We start from the raw sequence: 20,654 nt of genomic DNA, 5'->3' as shown, positions 1-20,654 counted from the left end.
GCTTGTCTGACTAGTCTCCAGAGGCCCACATCATCTCCATAGAGATACCAGATGCGAGTCTTGTCCACATCTGTGAGTTGCCTCCTGATGAGGTTATTGCAGAGGCCCACTCGTCACAACCGAGCACTTTAGCTTTTGTTTTGATTGTGGACAGTGGAGCTACACATCATATGACTCCTATAGTGAACATTTTCCATTCTCGAGCCTCTGTAGCCAGACGGGTCCGTGTAGGAAATAACTCCTCGGTTAAGATTGAGACTCAAGGTTTCATCGGTTTTGCCACTGTGCACAAGTCAACTAATGGCTTTCTAATGTAGGTGCAAAACATTATTTGTTCTCTCTTTGCACGTAATACTATTTTCTTTTCTTGTTGGAACCTAGCTTATATCAAGATAGTAATTAGAGATAATGTGATGCAAACATTTGATCATGCGTATGTAAAGCAAAACATGCAATGCACCTTTTTATCATTATTATAGAAGTTAAATGAAGTAGGAAGTTGGATGCCTTTTTTGTGCACATCCCTCCTCAATTGTCGTAATGTGCACACACTTAGTTTCATAATGATGAATTCTTTACTGTTCTCAGAAGACCCCGTATGATGCAATTTTTGGCTCTTGGTTTGTCGTTTCCCACTTCAGAGTCTTCAGGTGTCGTGCGTACACACACACACGCGCGTGCGCATGATGACAAGATAGACAAGCTCACTCCTCGAGCTGATCTCCTTATTTTTGTGGGATATTCCTTTGAAACGAAAGCCTATTGTTTGTTTGATCCTTGGACGATCCTCAGACAAACGAGGTGATCGTTAGGCAAGATGCCGTCTTTGACTAGAGGGATATCGTGCAATCCTCCGCATAAGACTCCAATTCGATTCCTTCCACATCATCAGAGGTGCAACCGGTCTGACTCACATAAAGCAATAGTTCCTTCAATTAATACTTGGACTTTACATACACACACATAATTAGAGACCTCTCTCCCTCGCTCAACATCAGATTAGGCCCAAAGACCGGCGCCCCTCTCAGTATTTCTTTATCAATTAAAAGATAGAAAATTACAAAAATGGTAATGTTCCAAAATACATAACCTTTGAACAATTAGTTTTCATCTCTTCTAAGTAAATCCCAGCTGCATAGGAACAATATAACATGTCTAGATCAACATCCCTTACTGTCCAGCATGTGCAGAATTCACTGTTCTTACTGTCCAACACAATGTTCTTACTGTTCAGCATGTTCAAAGTTCATTGTTCTTATTCAGCATGAGTAGAGTTCATTGTTCTTATGATTCAGCATGTGCAGAGTTTACTGTCTTACGATTCAGCGTGCGCAGAGTTCGCTGTTCTTATTCAGCATGAGCAGAGTTCACTGTTCTTACGATTCGGCATGTGCAGAAGAAAACACAGAATTGTACCTTCGATAGAATCAATCCATCATGCAAAGCATTTCTTCTGAGAATAGAGGGAGAGGTGATTAGAGGGGGCAAGCTCTACCTCCGTGCTTGAGTCAGAGACGTAGAAGTACTCTCCATGGTTGGTTTTCTTGCAGCAATCTGCCCTTAGCTCCTCCAAACTTCATTCTTCCATCCGTCCCTTATGCCTATTACGTTTTTTTTAAATGCTCTCTCTCTCTCTCTCTCTTTTGGGATGTCACAACTCTATAGAAATAGAATTTGTATCCTTTTTCATTAATTTGTCTATATAATGATTTATTAAATTTGTTTTCTTTGCGCTAATTAGATATAAAGAAAAGTGCATTGGAGCTGGCCACTGATGAGTGGTCACAGGTTATGGTGGACCCATGCGGTGGGTTAGAGAAAAGATAGTTCACACTTCCACCTATATGGCCCGATTGGGCGCATGTGACCAAAACTCACGTATATCAGGGTTAGACTCGCACATAGAAAGGATTGATGCCTTGAAGTGTGGGCTACATCCGCTAGAACAGACAATTACAATCAACAAGATGGCATGATCATGAAATGCTTGTACAATGTGCATGTGTGGGCTGAAAGTTTGAAATGCACATTTCTTTGCATAGGAAAGTTACATAAAGATTCTAATACCGTTTTTGCGATGTACACGGAAAAAGCTTTCATATGACACCCATATTGGGGGGGTCCCTAAATTTAGGAGATCCCTAAATTTTAGGAGCCTCGAATTAGCCTAAAAATGCTAGTCCTAAAAAATAGGGATGTCATTCTAAAAATAGTAAATCCTGTACTCTGACTGTGCTTACTAAATTTGATTGTTTCTATTCTTGACAGTATTCAGCCCAAAAAGGAAGGCCATAGAGAAGAGACAAGTGTCAAGACACTTGTCACACAAGTTTCCAGGTATCCCAGCACTTGTCACATCTCATGATATGTGGCTGGACACTTGTCTTGTGCTACTCCACTTTCCCCCTTTGTACTAGCTCTTCCCTCTCCTATAAATAAAAGCTCGTTTTTCTTAATTCAGCATCATTTTTCTTTGTTGTAAACTCATATATAGTACCCACAGATAGCCAAAAAACTGCCCCCATCCATCCCCATCATCATCCCCCACTTCTCCATTATCAAATTCCTCAATATTCCCTCTTCTATCACTACTGTTTTATAGGACAACAAGCCTGTAAATTCATTACAGCACCTCCTTCTCGAGCTCTTTCTTCCATTTTAGCAACAAGAAGCAAAGCCCTATCCATGTACTGCTGATCAACGATGAAGAAAGGATGATTTTTCCTCTTTCTTCTCTCATACTATAAAGAAATCAGTTTTTATCATTGCATAATAGATAATGCATGTGTGTTTGTACATCTTTGCATGATCTTGTGAGAGTGAGAATTACTTCTCCTCTCCAGAGGGACCTAGAAGATATGCTCGGCTTGCTCCTTAGGCATCATTTGCGTCACCCTTTACAGCTGATTATATAGCGCATTTTGAGCTGGATACATGGCAGGAGGCTCTTCAGCGCCCTCAATGGGGAGAGGGCATGGTAAAGGAGCTAGAGAGTATTGGCCGAAATAAGACTTGGACATTGTGGGATCGTCCGAGCCACAAGTTAAGTCATCAGAACAAAGTGGATTTTTAGGACTAAGCTAAAAGTTGATGGAACTTTATGTTGTGCTAAGAATTGCTCTTAGCCACTTAAACAATCTCAAAATATGCTTATTTTAGGCTTATTTTAGCCAAAACCCTAAAATGGAGAGTGGATCGAGAGAGTTAAGTGGAAGAGGATTTAGAACCCTAATTTTTTATAAATTGGTAGGCAGCCCTTCACTCTTCCCCCAATATCGTTTTTGCAGGTTTGAGGTGTTATCAGCTTGCTGCCCACACCCCGTTTGCAGAGGACATCTCAGTCTTTGCTGTCCATTACTGTTCCCTACAGTCTGTGTCTGTTTTCAATTCTCCACACGTTGATTGCTGCTGTTTTTGCCTAGCGACTAACTGCTGATAATTTGCACTATTGTCGTACAGCCTGCCACATCAGCAAACTGCTGCGTTTGCAAGCCTTAGCTGTCGCCCCGACAGTTTTCTCTCTCCTGTTGTAGTCGCTGCAGTTTTTCTCTTTTCTATAGGTTGTCCTGCTTGCGTTTTTAGTCTTTCTCTCTCTTGCAGACTGTCCTGCCTGCGTTTTTAGTCTTTCTCTCTCCTGCAAGCTATCCTACTTACGTTTTCAATCGTTCTCTCTCCTGCATGCTGTCTTGCCTGCGTTTTTAGTCTTTCTCTTAACTGCTGCCCGCGTTTTTAGTCTTTCTCTCTCCTTACTGCTGCCTACATCAGATCCAGCTTCTCACTGCTGCGTTTGCTAGTGTTTGACATCCGGAGGCTGCCTTGCTGCGATTTAGGATCCGTTCAGAGTACGACACACTCTCTTGCTCATTATCCCTGCCCTGATCCTTGAGATACAGGAGTTCGAGGTTTAGTATTCATTCACTGCATAGTGTGTTTGCTGCATGAGCATCATATTATTAGTAGTCATATCATTTAATTTATTATATGTATTCATTGTCTCTGAGTTATCCTAACCCTAACCCTAACTGTGTTCTTTTATCAGTTTGTGCTTTGTCGTATGGTTTTTGTTTATGCTTCTGTGTTAGGGTATTTTCTTTACATGGTATCAGAGCTTGATACTCTTTGAGAAAACTTGGCCTTTGATCTGAGAGTGAGAGCTCTTTGCAAGAAGCAAGAACAATAGTAGATTCAAATGACTTCGAATACATCAATACCGATTCTGTCTTCGGAACAGCCTATGTCGAGAACCGAGCGAGAGTGGGCTGATCAGCTTGCTCCAAAAAGTTCCGATATGGTGGAAGATACATTTGAGTACATGGAAGAAAAGATAGACAAGTTGACCTTTGAAGAATATAAATTGATCATAGTCCATCGACGAAAGAAGATTGAGGAGCTCAACCGAAGGATTGCCCTTCAAGAAAAGCGGGTATGCATGATTTTTACTCTTCAGATGTTGCATGTAAGTCTGATGATTTTGTAGGGCCGTCGAGACCCCCATCAGGGATGGGTCCCCCTCTTGGAAAGCAAGATCCAGAGTATTTTTCATTTTTTCAAACTCTTCCGTCCTCTCTGGTGCAAGGTTCTTTTGATTCGTCTTTTGTGCCTTCTTCTTTTACCTCTTCTGTTTTTCAAGATACTGGTAGAGATCACGTGAAAGAAAGAGTCCAGACTGTTGACTACGGAAAATGTCCTCTTGAGGACCGATTCTTGTATGTTAACACACGTCGCGGGAATTATAAAAAAAACCAGGAAACTTTTCTTCTGCCCTTCCTTCTTTTCCGTCTACTTCACATAATCAGAATGAATTTGGTGTTTCTTTCACTTCATTACATGGTGTATCATCATCTTCACAGTTTCATTTTTAGTCTTTAAATGATAAAAATAAACAAAAAGAATCTGCACCTCATACATCTCACTTTCAAAACCCACTCATCCCACCACATTCTTCTGTTGCTTCACCACTTCCATTTACACCATTTACATTTGCATTTCAGACATCTCATGCCGCACCGCACATCACACCGGGGGGTAATGGAAATATAGGCATATCCTTTAGGATCTCATTTTTCTCTCATCGGGTGGTGTTCCAACTGGCTCATACACACTTTTGGAATCATTGCAGCTTGGGTATTCCACTCAGTCTCTCCCGAGTGTCAACCGGCTGGTTCTTCAGTATACTTGCTACCCAGGATCGGCTTGGATACACTCTCCCCTATTTCAGCTTGACGGGGAGAGAGTGCTTCTCTCTTGTTTTTCCTTCCAGTTGGAGAGGGAGCGGCTTTTACTCTTGATAGTGACCGTGATGATGCTTATAAATTTTTTTAGACATTACATTCATTTATTCTTTTGTATTGTATTATGGACGTTTGTCACTTCATTCGTACTGTCAAGATGATATGATTCTAAAAAGACACTTGGACAAGTAAACAATTCCCCTGCAAGGACACTGTCCCAGTGGTGCCATTGCATAGCATATTGCATGAGCATGATATCTTGCATCTTCCTTTGCATTATCCCATACATTGGCATTCTGTTTATGTTTACATGCATCTGTGCGTATTTATTCCTTTTTGGTCGTTTGGAGTGGTCGACTCTAGGATCCACCATATTTGTGGCATTGTACATGGCAGTCTCCAAGGTAGTCTTTTCCAGCTTGCTTGCTTTGCTTGTTTTGCTTGCTTGACATATTTGCTATACACACACCTTAGCCATTTTCTTCATCATCGACACTCAGTATTGGTAGGGATAGTATGCTTGTCTTATGAAGGTCTTAGGTCTGACCATCCCTTATCACTCTCCCGTTTGGGGCATGGATACTCAATAGGACGAAATTGATTTGAAATCCTCACTTAATGCTTAATCTATTAAACCTAAAAAGCCCTTTAAAAAAAAAAGCCCATTACTGATTCCATCCGCCTTTGTAGGGCTTGGTAGGCCATTGGGCAGCTGACGTGCACCCTTTGTTTGATGTCCTGTTCTCCTTGGGGTGATCACTTAGGCTCCCTTGGTAAGATAACCATCGCCTCTCTAGTCTTAGCAGGCCACTGGGCAGCCGACGCACACCCTTTGTTCGATGCTCTGGCTGCTTTGGGGTGGGAGACCTTGGGGTAAAAGATAAACCAAGAAAGGGCTTGATTGAGCTCTATTCTCGTGGCACCGTTGTTGGGCCTGAGAGAAGATGTTGAGCTAAAAATGCATTAGCTTTACTTAAACAATCCCAAAATATGCTTAATTAATGAAGAAACCTTGTTTATTTAAAAGAAACGCGATCCTAGAGAGTTTATGTGTCCGATAAGCACAAATCCATTTGGGAGGGCCCAAACTTTTTATAAATACGCATGTTGTTCTCTATTCAGCCCTTAATCTCAATTTTGCAGATTTCAAGTGTTTTCAGCTTGCTGCCTACATATGAAATCATCGTTCAGTATCCCAACTAACTTTAATTATAAGACAAGGTCTTTTTTCGTTTCCTAAAAATCCGAGCATTTTGACGGCTTCTTTGATTGCGGTTGCAGTTTTTGATACCTTGGACACCAAATGGTTTCACACAAATAGATGGATAATAATCCGTTTTCGCCATAGCATGTTTATGGATTGAACAAAACTTAAGCAGTGGAAACGGTGGTTGGACAGTTCGGATTGTTTTCGCATACCGCTGCCCACATCCCGTGCGTGGAGGACATCTCAACCAAAGTTGTCCATTGCTGTCTCTATTAGTTGGTGCTTGATTTCCAGCCCTCTTCATGCAGCTTGGAGTTGATTTCGGCCAGGGGACTGCTGTTCCTGTGCAGATCTGCTGCCAGTCTTGTAGTCTGCGTTTTTAGTCTTTCTCTGTCTTGTAGGCTGTCCTGCTTGCATTTTTAGTCTTTCTTTCTCTTGTGATTTGCGTTTTAGTCTTTCTCTCTCTTGCAGGCTGTCCTGCCTGTGTTTTTAGTCTTTGCGTTTGCTAGGTTCAACATCTAGGGGCTGTCTTGCTGCAATTTGGGATCTGTTTAGAGTACGATACACTCTCCAGCTCATCACCCTTGACCTGATCCTTGAGATACAGGAGTTCGAGGTACAATATTCATTCACTGCATAGTGTGTTTGCTGCATGAGCATCGTATATTTAATAGTCATATCACTTCATTCATTCACCGTGTTCATTGTCTTTGAGTTACCCTAACCCTAATTGTGTTCTTTTATCAGTCTGTGCTTTGTTGTACGGTTTCTGTTTATGTTTTTGTGTTAGGATATTTATTTACAAGGTCCACCCTAATAATCCTACTAATCTCTAAATGACTTAGTGAGAGATGGTGCATCAAGAGATTTTTGAAAAGGGGGTGCTTTGTCCATGCTAAAGCCATGTAGCTCAAACCATTTTGACATCTATGAATGCCAACATCAAGTATCTCTCTTTGCCAAGTTGTTGAGAGGACTTGAGAGCTGATTGCACATATTGGTGTTTGTGTCTAGGACCTAGGTAGATCCCGCAGGCTATGTATGAATGAAACTGATTTGGTGAGAGACTCTACTACAATCGGTGCAATGCTTAGCTTAGCCCTAATGATCTCATGTGGGATAGAGGCGTAACGTATGATCATCCTAATTAGGAGCATAATTTTCCATTAGGGAACTATGGTCATGTTGTGCTTTAGAAGGTCAAGATTAACATGTGATTAGCTTTTAGCTTTTTAGATAGGGAAGCCATTGCATAAGATGTGTATGACATGTGTTGGTCCACCAGTGGCAAGGGTTCTATAATTGAGAGCTAGAGATCAATTAATTAATTTCTAGCAATTGTGGCATTTGAGAAAGCTGGTTGTGGCAGTTTGCATGCATCGCTAGCGGTCTCTATCTAGAAAGCATTGTTCTCTCTTTTTGGTGTGTAGAGATCTAGGTTGGATAGGATTGTGTAGGACTGGTATTTAATGTAGACTTGCTATCTATGTTTGTGTGCAGGTTGTGTGCAACACTTTTTCTCAACTTGAAGGCATTGGAATTGCTGTTGGCAATGGTCTTGACCTGTGTGCATGTGCTTTTTGATTTGTCTATAGTGAAATCAATTCTTTCATGGAAGACGTGGTTAGTTATAGAGTTTGAGTCATGGCTGGAGAGAGCAATCAGATGAGGTAGAGTTGGCCAATATATTAGAGGTGGTGGTTTCTTTGGTAAAAAAACAAAGGTCTAGAGGAATGGCAACCAAAGAAAGGAACAAATCATATCTAAAAGCAATTCTTCCGCTTCAAAGAATGTCTATGTACAATATCTTTCAAGGTGGTAGTATTCCTTGGACAAGGAGTGCCACCACAAGAAAGATGCTATGATTTCAAAATAACCTTCAAAGGGCTCACAGATGGAGAAGTCCAAGTTAGCAAAATGAGGCGTACATAAGAAGTTGATTAGGTAGTGCTAGGTTGTTTTGTGAGAGCAGGTACTAAAAATCAAGTTGATGGTTAGGGATTGCTAGTGGTTAGAAGTGAAGGATCTCAAGTAGAATGTGGTTCTTTATATTGAGTTGGAATGAAGAACTTGATTAGGTTCTTTGTATTTTGCTAGTGGTTGGAACTGAGGGATTTGGAGTACAATTGAGTTCTTTGTATCTAGTTAGATAAACTTTTATAATGTTAAAGAAACACCGCAAGGGGAGTCAACATTGGGGTCAATCTATGTCTTTGTCTTTGATTAGGAGCAGTGCGGCTTCCAGTGTGTCAAGTGTCTCAATTGTTCTATTGTTGATGTCATGAGAACATATATTTTTGAAACCTCACTTAATATGTGGATTGATTTTTAATCACATGATTAAGTAAAGGTTGCACATGTGAGGTGTAACTGGGGTAAGAGTAAATTTACGAGCCCAAGACCTGAGAAAATCACGGGATGTCAAAGGAAAAAGTTGCTATAAGTTATGTTGCATAGGTATTTGGTGGTATCTCGTGTCAATTGTTGGCCTAGGTCATTCATTTGGCCATAAGTGTTAGTTGGTGATACTAGAGATGTGGCGTTTAATGGTACCTAACATCGATCTAATGGTGAAAGATGACACAGGGAGACTTTGAAGCGGAAGATGCCTAGCCAATTTAATTATTGGCGAGCCAGAATTATTTTTTTTGGCACTGAAATAATTATTAGATTAATTTTCAATAATTAAAGGCGAAAAAGTAATATTTAATGATGGATAATGTTGGAAAAACTATTTGGGAAGGCTGCCACTTAGCAACTTGCCCATACAGGTTGGTAAAAGACTGAAGAAGAGGAAAAACGAGATCATTCTTGTTGTAGCAAATGTGGGAGAGCTGTGAGCAGCCATGGCCAGCGTATTTTCAGCCATTGTAGCCAGCCACGAGTGAGTTTTGAGGAGACAATTGCAGATTCGGATACTTCACAATTGGGCGATTGCATCTAGATACAAGGTGATAGCTGATTTGGATGTCTCAGCTGTAGGCGACAGCATTTAATGTTGTTGTGGCTGATTGATTTTCAGTCATTCTTCATGAGGACAAAACCCTGAATTTTCTCTCTCTACAGCTTTCTCTCTTATCTCCCAGCCAATTTACAGCCTTGCTCAGAAGATCTCAGCATTTGGACCCTTGGAGGTAGAGAAATTGCAAATTTCTTTGCTGTAAACCCTAATTTACAACAAAAATTAGGGTTTAGCAGCAGCCTCGGGAAGCGTATCAGAGATTGGTAGCCTCAAGACTAGGATTTTTGAGGGCTGAAAGGAGGACTAGCCAACCATTGAATTTGGGGCATTTCTATCATCTATGAAGTGGGTGAAGACCAATTAAGTGTCCGAACCAAGGGGCAAAACAAATTGAACACTTGCTGGTCACTTTGACAGCAAGGGGAGTTTGATTTGCGAAGGGGATGGGAAGAATCCCATTGTAAATCTTCTTCTTCTTCAATAAAGCTAAAGAAATACCAAAAGGGGCGCCAATTTTGGGCCCAATCGGGTGTGCATTATCCAAGATTGATAGGTAAATTTGTATTTTCAGATTTGCATTTATTGTTTGCTGCTGCAATTAAGTTGTAATCAGGGATTTACCACCCATCCACGGAAGGAAGGCTGGTTACAGCTGATTTCATAATTACGGTTAATTTGTTGATAAAGTTTATGATTATTGCCCTTTGGCTTAAAATGCAGGTTTCATGGTTCCATTGTTTGGATATCATCAACTTTCTCGAGGGGCCAAGTCTAGGTTTTACTCAAGTGTAGACACTTGACAATCTGATTTCAGCAATGCAAATTTGTAGATGCATGAAGTGTTTTCATTTGTTCATGGTTTATTGCCACCATTGGATGTGCATCCTATGGGATGGCCACATGTAAAGTGAGCATACGTGGAGGGGATAGACCATTAAGAGTAAGAGGAACATACATGGAAGGTACAAGTTTATGTATATTCGGTGGACATTTGGTTGCAGTGAGTGTATCTTTGGTTACATTGAATGTTTTCTCATGCTTGTGATGTATCACTAGTCATGGATCCTTTGGGATGGCCAATGATGTAAATTTTGTATAGCTTGTTTCTATGAGTTTTGAGGCTGGTCACACAACTAAAATGGGAGTGGATCAAAACCTTGAGTTCCACATTGGCAGCCTAGCATGCTTGGACCTCTAGGAAGAAAAGCAAATGCAGATTTTAATTTGGACAACCTTAAGATATGCTTGCTATGTGGGTGCTTTTCTGCAGAATTTCTTGTTCCAAGATGCTAAATTGGCTTGATAAGATAGTAGTTTCCCACAAATAATTTAAGGATAGCAAACTATTCTACCACTGTCTGAGCATTCAGGATACTTTGGAGGTGGCTAAATGTCTCAAGCAAAGACCACCCAGGTTTTGGCTAGCCAAGGTGTGCTTTAGAGCCACAAGGTTGGAATTTCACACTGGGATGCAAAGGAATGTGTTGAGGCATGCAGCCTGATGCAAAGAATGGAATGTATGGGAAACTTGGCTTGCAATCAGGTTTCTTGATTGGAATGGATGGCAAATTGCATGGTATTATAGATATGTAAGGCATGCAAGTAATTGAAGTTAGTCTTAGAAACCCTCTTTTTTTTGGGGGGGGGGGGGGGGTTTCGTAGGTAGGACAAATGCTAGCGCAATACCATGTGGCATACCAAGAAAATTACAATATGTAATAAGTTAAGAGAACAACTTTTGTTATCTAGTATGATACATATCAAAACAACAATTTGTTTCATTTAGATGCAAGATGGAGAAGAGGTGACATAAGAGAGTACAATTGTGCATGTATCTTTGAACAATTGCTTAAGGTTAGTACCTTGTGCTCTATAATTTTGAGGATGGAATTCTTATGATGTGTGGTCATCTTTGCTGTTACAAAACACTTGAGGCCTGGAGTTGTAGGGCATGTATATATTGTTTGAAAGCAATTAAGACTTTCTTTGGCCAGCTTGTGTACAAAAGATTGATTTCTTTGTTAAGGGATTTGCATCGTATGTCAGAAGGCAGTGGGTTTGTTGCACCCTTTACTTATTATGGATGGATAGTGGGAAAGCATAGCTATTCGTTTTTATTTTTCACAGAGAAAAAATTCTACTAATAAATCCCCTTGGGACAAAGTATTCCAAGGCAAAATACAGCATACAAAGCAGCCATGTAAGGGACTTCCATACCAAAAAGTTTACAAGGGAAAGTCTATTACAAGGTTTAAACAAGTAGCTAGTTGGGAGGTCTTCTGCGCCAAACTTAATGGGGTTGACAATCGGAAAAAATAATAGGTCATGATCTCTCCTCCTCATAGTCCCTGATCTGTCTGGTATCCTCTTCCATCTCTTGCAGAGAGAGTAGTGTCCAAATCTTGGAGGAGTCTTGGCAATAGATATGTCTAATAAATCTATACCATGTCTACATCTGGCGCTCTATATGTGTCAAACAATAATTCTAGCTATGAGCTCCTATTTCTGATAGAGACTATGGGTCCACACTCATTTGTGAGATCTAGCATGACGATCCTACTCACCATTCTCTTATTCACAATCTAGACCCCTATCGGAGAGACCCAAGCAGCCATGCTGCATTTAACAATCATAGAGTCTGAATCTATACCATGTCTACATCTGGCGCTCTATATGTGTCAAACGATAATTCTGGCTATGAGCTCCTATTTCTGATAGAGACTATGGGTCCACACTAATTTGTGAGATCCAGCACGACGATCCTACTCACCATTCTCTTATTCACAATCTAGACCCCTATCGGAGAGATCCAAGCAGCCATGCCCCATTTAACAATCATAGAGTCTGAAGTGCCATGAAATACCACCCTAAGTGCTCTTCTCCAAAGCTCCTAACCCACAGGGAAATCCCAAATCCAATATCCTTTGGCTTCCCAAATCTTTATTTTGGAACTTCTTAAAGCACCAACAAAGAATGATAGTGATTGGACTATTTCACGTAGGAGTAAGCAGATCCTTTTCATTGGAGTGAGGAAGCATGTAAAAGCATATGGTTAGGTTGCATGCTTTTGTCCAGAATCAATGATATAGATCCACATAGACGAGTCAAGTTTGGAAAGCAAGGTTAGATCTACAAAGGACTCCAGCAAAACATACGGTAGCCATAGAGAGTAGTTGGACCTCATTGCAGTACACTAAAGTTTGTAGAGGTAATCCGTTCCATCGTGTGATGAGATTTTGTAAATGTTCAATAAGTAGTTTATAGACTTGAGCTACATCATTGGAGGATCTATAATACCTTTCATGTGAGTTTTCTGAGACCTTGTCAAGGAGATATGCCAAAGGATTGGAGTGATGAGGTTCAACTTGAAGTTGAGAAATTGGATGAGATTTTGGTTCTAGAATAGGTTTTCGCACATAGGGAAAGGAAAGTAAGAGGTAAAGTTTTATGTCTTTATTTGGTGAAGTTTCAGAATTATTCACCAATAAATGCAAAGTGGATGGCGAAGGGTAATTAAGTAGATTCACCCCAGTTGTTGCAACTTTATTTAAAGGCTTTTCAATTAGAGCAAGGCTCCTTTAGGTTTAATAGAGCTGCAAAAATCTGGATCTTTGCATGATGCTCAAGAGGGGCTAACACCTTCATTGCCTGAGTACAAATGGGCTTACGGGTCTAGAGGCCACTTGATGATATTGTATGTTCATCTGAAGTACAGTTTATTAACATTATATCAACTTTGGACTTCTACAATGAGCAATGTAGATACTCTTGTTTATAACGGCAATGACATCATATGTAAGTATTAGATGTAGTGGAAACACATGTATGGACAAGTTAATGGCATTAATAGTGCACAATGTTGCGAGCATCATTTAAGTTCAATATATTTTAGTTTTGGATGCCTTTTGGTTACACTTTCATGCAATCAAGGACGCTTGCAGTTTCATAAGCGCCCATACATGCACTCACAAAAGACAACACAAGTTAAAACACACACGTGTGCGCATGCACGCACACACACACACACACACACACACTCTCTCTCTCTCTCTCTCTCATTCAAAACCCTTTGGTGCTACATCCTTTGACAACTGTGACAAAAGTTTGTAAGCATCAGAATGTTTAATATTATTGGAGGACACATCTTCAGTTGGATACACGAGGGAAAAATGAAAATTAGCAGCCTGACAGCTTTTACATGAGAGCTATAAGATCTTGTGTGTTTAACTGGACAACACGATACATGGTAGCAAATTTGGTCTCACAAGTGATTCCAGAGTGTCTTTGCTTTTGAATCCAGTGATGGAGATGCCTTGATACGGAAATCTATATCTAGTATCAACATGCCTTACTACTCAGTTTTTGGGTTTCTCAGCCTGCCACATGGTCCTAGAGCCAGTAGGTGTTTTAGTTCTAGCTAAACCACAATCTTATCCAATCATGACCTGCTTGACTGGAATTTTGCACATAAGTTAGGATGGTTCTATATGCATCAATCATAATACTTACGTTTTCAGTACAGTTGTTTGATTTAAATTATCTCCTTTTATCCTGTAAATCAAATGTTTTATCTGACAAGTCGTTCATGTTAGCACTGGCAATCTTCTCTATGCCTTACTAAATGATTGTTCTCGAAAATTTCAGTTTTTGAATCAGCTAGGAGAAATAAACATGTTGGCAGATGCAAGCGAACAGTCCTTCCAAATGCTAATGCTCGAGATGAAATCAAGAGTATTGAAGAAGTCCGAAAAAGTAGACAGCAGAAGTTAACACAAGGAATGAGAAGAACAAAGGGTCAAGCAATTCATACAAAGCAACACAAAGGTGGTAAAGGAAATAGAAGATGATATTTTCCTTCTGAGCACTACATCAGGTGAGCTCACCTTTCATCTCAGGGTATGCCACACTTCTCTGTTGTTGTCCATTTATTGCATGTAGCTTTATTTTCATTCCCTCTGCGGCTTACTATTCACACAACAAAATTCCAGACAGTACACCACCACCAACAAAGGAGCCTCAAGGTTCTCTCCCTGAACTTAAAAGGCCTAATGGAAAAGATGAAAGTCAAGTTTATACAAGAAGAGTCAGACCATCCGTGTATTGTCTACTAGCAATACACCAATAAAAATTCAAATTCAATGAGAGGATTTTCAAGTAGAACGATGCTGCAAAAACATGCAGTAACTATGAGGAAGAAGTCTGTTTTATGGAACAGATCTGATGCGTGATCTCCAAGCTGCTCCCGCAGAGTTTCCGAAGGGGCATCAAACTGTTTGGGCAGTTACTGACTGGGCAGGGATGCAAAAAAATTGGATGCATGGACACTTTGTCATGCTGTGAAGATAGAAGGTGCCCATCACACATTCTCTGTCATATTTCAGAGGCATCTAGCAACACACTTCAAAAACCAGTCCAGTTAATGTTTCAATTCTCTAAACAGTTGATGGAAAATATGCAGGATAAATTGGGTTTACGAAATAGCTAGAGTGGTAATCGACCTGTGAAAATAAAGGGGAAATGAAAATTGAAAAAGGAAAATTCAAGGTGGATCGAGGAAAGGATCATGCTGTCTGTGTCTCTAAGAAAGATAACAATGACAGACACAAACTAGAGGCTAAAGGAAGAGAATTCCAGGTGTCAAGCTAAATTGAATGGGATTGGATGAAAAGAGGGAGCAATCACTTACCTTAGACCTTGTGGTAATATAGATACTGTTGTGGGCATGATCTTGATGCAATGCAAATGCAAGAGATCATAGAAAATTGGGCTATATGCGATCATCAAATTAAATGCGGTCCATTTTTGGTTGAGGTTTGTGGGATCTTAGAGACTTTGCAGCTATAAACTGTAGTGGTGTTTACAAAATTGTAAACAGCCTAGGGAAGGTATGCTGAAAATTTGTTGAGAAATGGAAGCAATCTGTGAGTTTTTCATCCCCTATAAAATGCATGGATACCTAGACAATACCTATATGCTGGTGTGACAATTAAGGGAAAGAAAAGGTGCCTATTTGAACATTTCATCTTCAATATTAAATGAGACAACTAGCTAACCAGTGCATGCCCACATTCAAACCTTCACTTTCATTCATGTATATATTCATCATGATTTTATTCATGTGTGAGATGAGATGCCCCTCTTTCTATATCTATGAGACGTTTCTTAGATGAACATTATTGAGTTGCATCGACAAAGCAGTTAGTGTGCATTCCACGCATCCCACTTAAAAAGAGTTTACTATCACAAAAAAAGATCATATATTGTGGTGTGATACATGTCACACATGATTTGAATTGCAAGTAAGTATCAAGCAGTGCTTGAAACCTTTTTGAGCCAGGACATTATGTAGGCTTGATGTTTCATCAAAGTGATTAGGTCAGGGTATATGTTGTAAGTACAAAGGCACGAGCTTGGTTTAGCCAATTCTAAAATAAATATTGCTTGCTCATTTTCTTCAAAATTACTTTTAAACTGCTTGAATCTTCAAATTGTAGTCAAGAGCCTTTTGAGTTTTTACTAAAACTCAATTTGGCCCATGTTCATCTTGCACATTTGTAAAAGTGTTTTGAAGAGATCCAAGAGCTTCAAATGCCTTGTCCTAAGGATGCATATGCTCTAAATTGCTTATGAATTGATTTGCCATATTCATTTAACATTCACTACTTTTCTTGTCTAAACACTTTTTTTAGGGTTTAGGGTCAAAATTGGCTTTGAATAAAGGTTATGAGAACCACACAATCAATAACCATCTAATAGCCAAGGTTTTTCCTTTTGCAGGTGTGACTTTATCAGAAATCCGATAAGTCGATCCACCCACACGTTTGGATTATGTTACAACATAAATCTTGATTTGTGTTTATTAGCTATGATTTACTACACCTTAAAGTTGAACGCTTGATTGGTATATTTGATAGGTAGATAAGCTTCTTGATGCAAAGATTGGCTAATTTTGATGAACATTATCTTTGCACACAATCCAATTTCATTTGATGAAGATCTAATTTATAAATCTTAACGAGTCTTAACCTGTCGAGATAGTTGACCCCATTTAGTGAAGAGCTAGATTAATGCAAGTCTTGGCAATTGTGGCACTCCACTGGTCTTCTAGACCAATCATGACCACTCCATACACAATATTTGTATGAGAAATCCTAAATTTTGTCATGAATGGAAAAATAGTATAGATTGATACATTTGCTCTCTGTCAAGTTTAAAGCTCATTTGATTTATTGAACAAAAGAAAAGAATTCAATTTGTATCTCATGCATCCCACTTTTAAAGAAGTTTACTAGCACCAAAGCATAAAAAGCTCTAATGTTATTTAGGCTTGGCACTTCATGAAAGAGATGGCGGCACTTCTTTGAAGTACAAAGGTATGAGCTCAGTGTAATCTTCATTAAAAAAACCTACTTAGTTTGTTTTCGAATTATTTAATACTTGATCATTATTTTCAACATTATTTTTGAATTTCGCAAGAGTCCTCAAATCATTGCTGATTTAGAAGCTATTAAAAAGCTTTATACTGTTGCTAGGGTTTTACTCGGACTTTGTTCACTAATCATTTTGCATCTTTGTAGTAATGCTCTAGAGAGATCCATGAGCTTTGAATGTGTTGTCCAAAGTATGTGATATACTAATTGCTTAGAAAATGATGTAAATTTTTTTGTTTTCATCATTTAGTATGCTATTGCTTTCTTGCTTGAACTCTTAATCTTGATTGCTGCTTGTAAACTATAGTTATTTATACTTAAATCCTCATTATTTGCTTAATTAATTTGACTTATCAATACAAATATGATGAGCATCATCTTTACATAGTCAAATCACATTCGACAAAGAAGAGGTCAATGGAGACTTAAATGTAAGGCTCACCTCCATGATTGTCAATTGTGAAATGGTCTCAAGAATCAAGAAATTTGAGGGGTTGAAGTATTCCTTTCAACAATGTTTAGTTTTTAAGGAGATGCATGTGTAGATTGCCAAATGCATGTATTACTAATTTATTCAAAGACTTTGGGGTTTTCATGTTTGACAAGAAATATGTAGATAAATTCTTTGAGAACATCCATAACAAACCATGTGGAAATCACAAGCTTAATGCATGCCAATGTGCGTCCCTAATTGAATTTGATATTGCATAGTCAACATATGTGTGAAGTTGCACACATGCAAACGAGACTAATGACATCTAATTACGCTTTCATTAAGTAGTTACTTTATGTGACTCTGACCTTCAAATGGTGTATATTTGTTAGAAAGGGCACCCTATTGTAGTTGTTGATACGCATTCTTGGATAGAGCAATAGATCAAGGAAAGGCTTATTATAGAGATGGCTTCATTTTTTTCCCTTGTATTTTTTTCACAATTCTTTGTGTCCATGTATGCGAGACTAATCTATTTTATACAAATCATGGTAGTCCTTAGTACTTCGACACATGAATTAATGAATTAAGGCAATCACTTGGAGTTTCTAGAAATGTTATGGTTACAATTTCAAATCAATTTGACCAATATTGCCGAATGACTTGACCAATTTCAAATGCAAAAAGATCAATAAATCATTATCAAAAACTCATTGGGGAGAACTTCATTGTTTATATGAATCCAAAACAATTGTTCTATATTTTGAGTAGAACTAGCTTCACATCGAGTACTCTTAAGTACATTGAGTTTATTGTTTTATCACATATTTCAAATTAGGTTGCACAATTTGTTTCTTTCTTGTTTGCATGCTATGCTATACATGATTTCAAAAATTAGGCTACAAGTGTTGGCTTTGTTGATGAGTAAAGGCACCCAATCATAGGAATACTTTATCTTATATTTGTTGATAATTCAAGATCATTTGAAAGGGTTGTATTTTGATTTTGAATAGTATTGTTTTACAAGGGTGTGGACAAGTAAAGCACTCCTTGATATTAGCACATCATGAAACTTGAAAACTCATGTTATAGATGTGTCCTATTATGGACAATTTCTGACCTAGACTTCTACGATTATATCTTTGCAGTTTAGAAGGGTTCACAACCACACAATATATGTCGAGGACAAAGTCAAAAGCAAATTCAAAATGCAATTTTACTTTTTTAGTTCATGAAAACCTCAAGTCATCATAAAGTACAATCAAGTATGTCATTTGAAAGGAGGACAAGGAGAAAGGAGATTACATGTTTCAGAGCTTTCCTTTCAAAAAGAGAGCCACTTGCGATTTTGGATATTGAAATTTGTAGAATGCATAAAAATTGTATCATTTATTTGATGTTGAGGGGGTTGATTAGTATTCAATGCTTTTTTGTGTGTGCATATATTGTGATGTATTGGTTTATGCATGTGCACTTGGTTGATTATCTAAGTATATTTGAGGTTTAGTTTCTAGTTATATGTAATTGGGATTTTGGGTTACTAATAGTGTGCTTATCAAAACACAAATTTCCAAGTAGGATAATTGATAATAAGTAAGTCCAATTGGAAGTAGGAATATATGTTTGTCGTTAAGGCCTAAGGCTATGCAAACATCACATTGAATATGCATGGTTCATTATGTATTTTGGTGAAAAACCCAATTAGATGCCATTATGTGGATTTTCTTTTTGTAATGGCATTTATGGATGGATTATACCTTTAAAAAAACACTCATTAACCATTATTAGTATGACACGATTCTTGTGGGTGAAAATCCATAGTATGTCATGATCCCTATGGGTGGAAATTCACAAATTAGCATTTCCTAGATAAAGATACTTTTCCCACGCTTGTAATGTTTGTGAAAGCTCATTAACCATTATTAGTATGACATGATTCTTGTGGGTGAAAGTCCTCAATATGTCATGATCCCTATGGGTGGAAATTCGCAAATTATCATTTCCTAAATAAAGATAATTTTCCCATGCTTGTAATGTTTGTGAAAGCTCATTCGTCCACCTTTTAAAAAGAATCAAGGATGTATTTTGGCTTATGAAGTGTTGATAAACCAATTTCATCATTCTTCGCTTTGTAACAAAAGGAACTGAGATGGGACGATTATATTTGAAGCTAGAGTGGGGATATGTATGAGGTAATGCTTTAAATGCAAATAATTTGGTCGTTTCTCATTTTGATTTCTTAATGTCTCACATTATATATTACTTCTTCTACTCTATGCTTATAGAGATTGTCTAAATGGTTGACTAAATTAAACACACACAATAATGCATGCAACAACTAGAGCATTCTTAGCATGAAGTGCTATAAATAGTTAAATGTATCATCATATTTGGTATCTAAAGGAATTCACAATCATTATTCATATATTCTAAAGCAATTTTTTTTCATGCAATTGAAGACATTGATTTCTCTACACACTTCCTATAATATAACTTGTAATTTCATTATATTCATGCCTTTATCCCTAAGAAAGTTCTTAGCATCTTACATATTTTCTTGATGATAAAAAGGGGTTGTTTCTTCCTTGTGCTAGTATGCTTTGTTCTACTTGTAATTTTAGGAAGTGTGAGACTCATTTTGCTAACAAACGTTAAGTATTCAAATTGAAATTGCTTGTAGTACTTGTAAGTAAATGGACAAGCAAAAAGAAAAAAAAAACCCTATATGTGCAATCATGACAAAGCACAGTCATATGGCAATTTGACTAGGCATACTAGCCATGCAAACAATCAAACAAACCAATCAACCACCACCATATATATTTACTTGGGTATATCAACACTAAAGATATACACCCTTTGAAAAGAACTTGGAAATAATAATGAGATTTTAATTTACCCCTTGCCAAAATTTTGTAAGAATATTTAATGTTAAGAAATTGACATGCATTACCTAAAGTTCTTACACAACTTTAGGAGCTTTTGTTGATGTATTGTAGAAAAATGTTGTGATGGAATACATAGAAATGCTTTTCATCTAGTAGAAATCTTGTTTCTATATTGTGCCTATATTTATATCACTTTTTGGAACTCTAAGCCAACTATGAAGAATCATATCCCTTTGCTTAAGAACTATAGTTGAGGAGGAAATCTAATAGTCATCAATCCAAATGTAGTGCCAACAAAAGCACAATTGCAATGTGTTTCTACAAAGAAGAAAAAAATTATTAGTATGTTGGCTAGACGCATATGCTATTGGGGGACAAGGGGTATATAAATGAGGAATCGATGAAAAGTATGGGATTTAGTAAGATATCTGGTAATAGGAGAATTTGGCTAACTAGGAACGGTATCCAAATTCTATAGCCATTCCTAATTATCTCTGAGGTTT

At 38.3% G+C, this 20,654-nt stretch overlaps 1 protein-coding gene across 5 annotated transcripts in view; it reads left to right on the top strand.

The window, feature by feature from the left end:
• LOC148033706 (putative DEAD-box ATP-dependent RNA helicase 29) overlaps positions 1 to 18,678 on the top strand; it is an 84,819-nt gene extending 66,141 nt beyond the window's left edge. Inside the window, exons 11-13 of one of the 5 annotated variants that reach the window (XR_015691355.1) lie at positions 14,045 to 14,273; positions 16,726 to 16,773; positions 18,412 to 18,669. Coding sequence is in view for 3 of the 5 variants with exons in the window: in XM_087681679.1 (XP_087537805.1) it covers positions 14,045 to 14,247 (203 nt within the window). In the remaining 2 variants the exon portion in view is untranslated. Of the gene's footprint in view, positions 1 to 14,044; positions 14,274 to 14,388; positions 15,453 to 16,177; positions 16,603 to 16,725 lie in introns of those variants that run through there. The other 4 variants (XR_015691354.1, XM_087681679.1, XM_087681678.1 and 1 more) reach the window with 4 other exon arrangements.
• The last annotated feature ends 1,976 nt before the right edge of the window (positions 18,679 to 20,654 follow it).

This window comes from Lygodium microphyllum, chromosome 7 (genome assembly GCF_053477565.2).
Source record: "Lygodium microphyllum isolate KBCC chromosome 7, Lygodium_microphyllum_v1.1.10, whole genome shotgun sequence".
NCBI lineage: Eukaryota > Viridiplantae > Streptophyta > Polypodiopsida > Schizaeales > Lygodiaceae > Lygodium > Lygodium microphyllum.
This window is presented reverse-complemented; position numbering and strand designations above follow the sequence as displayed.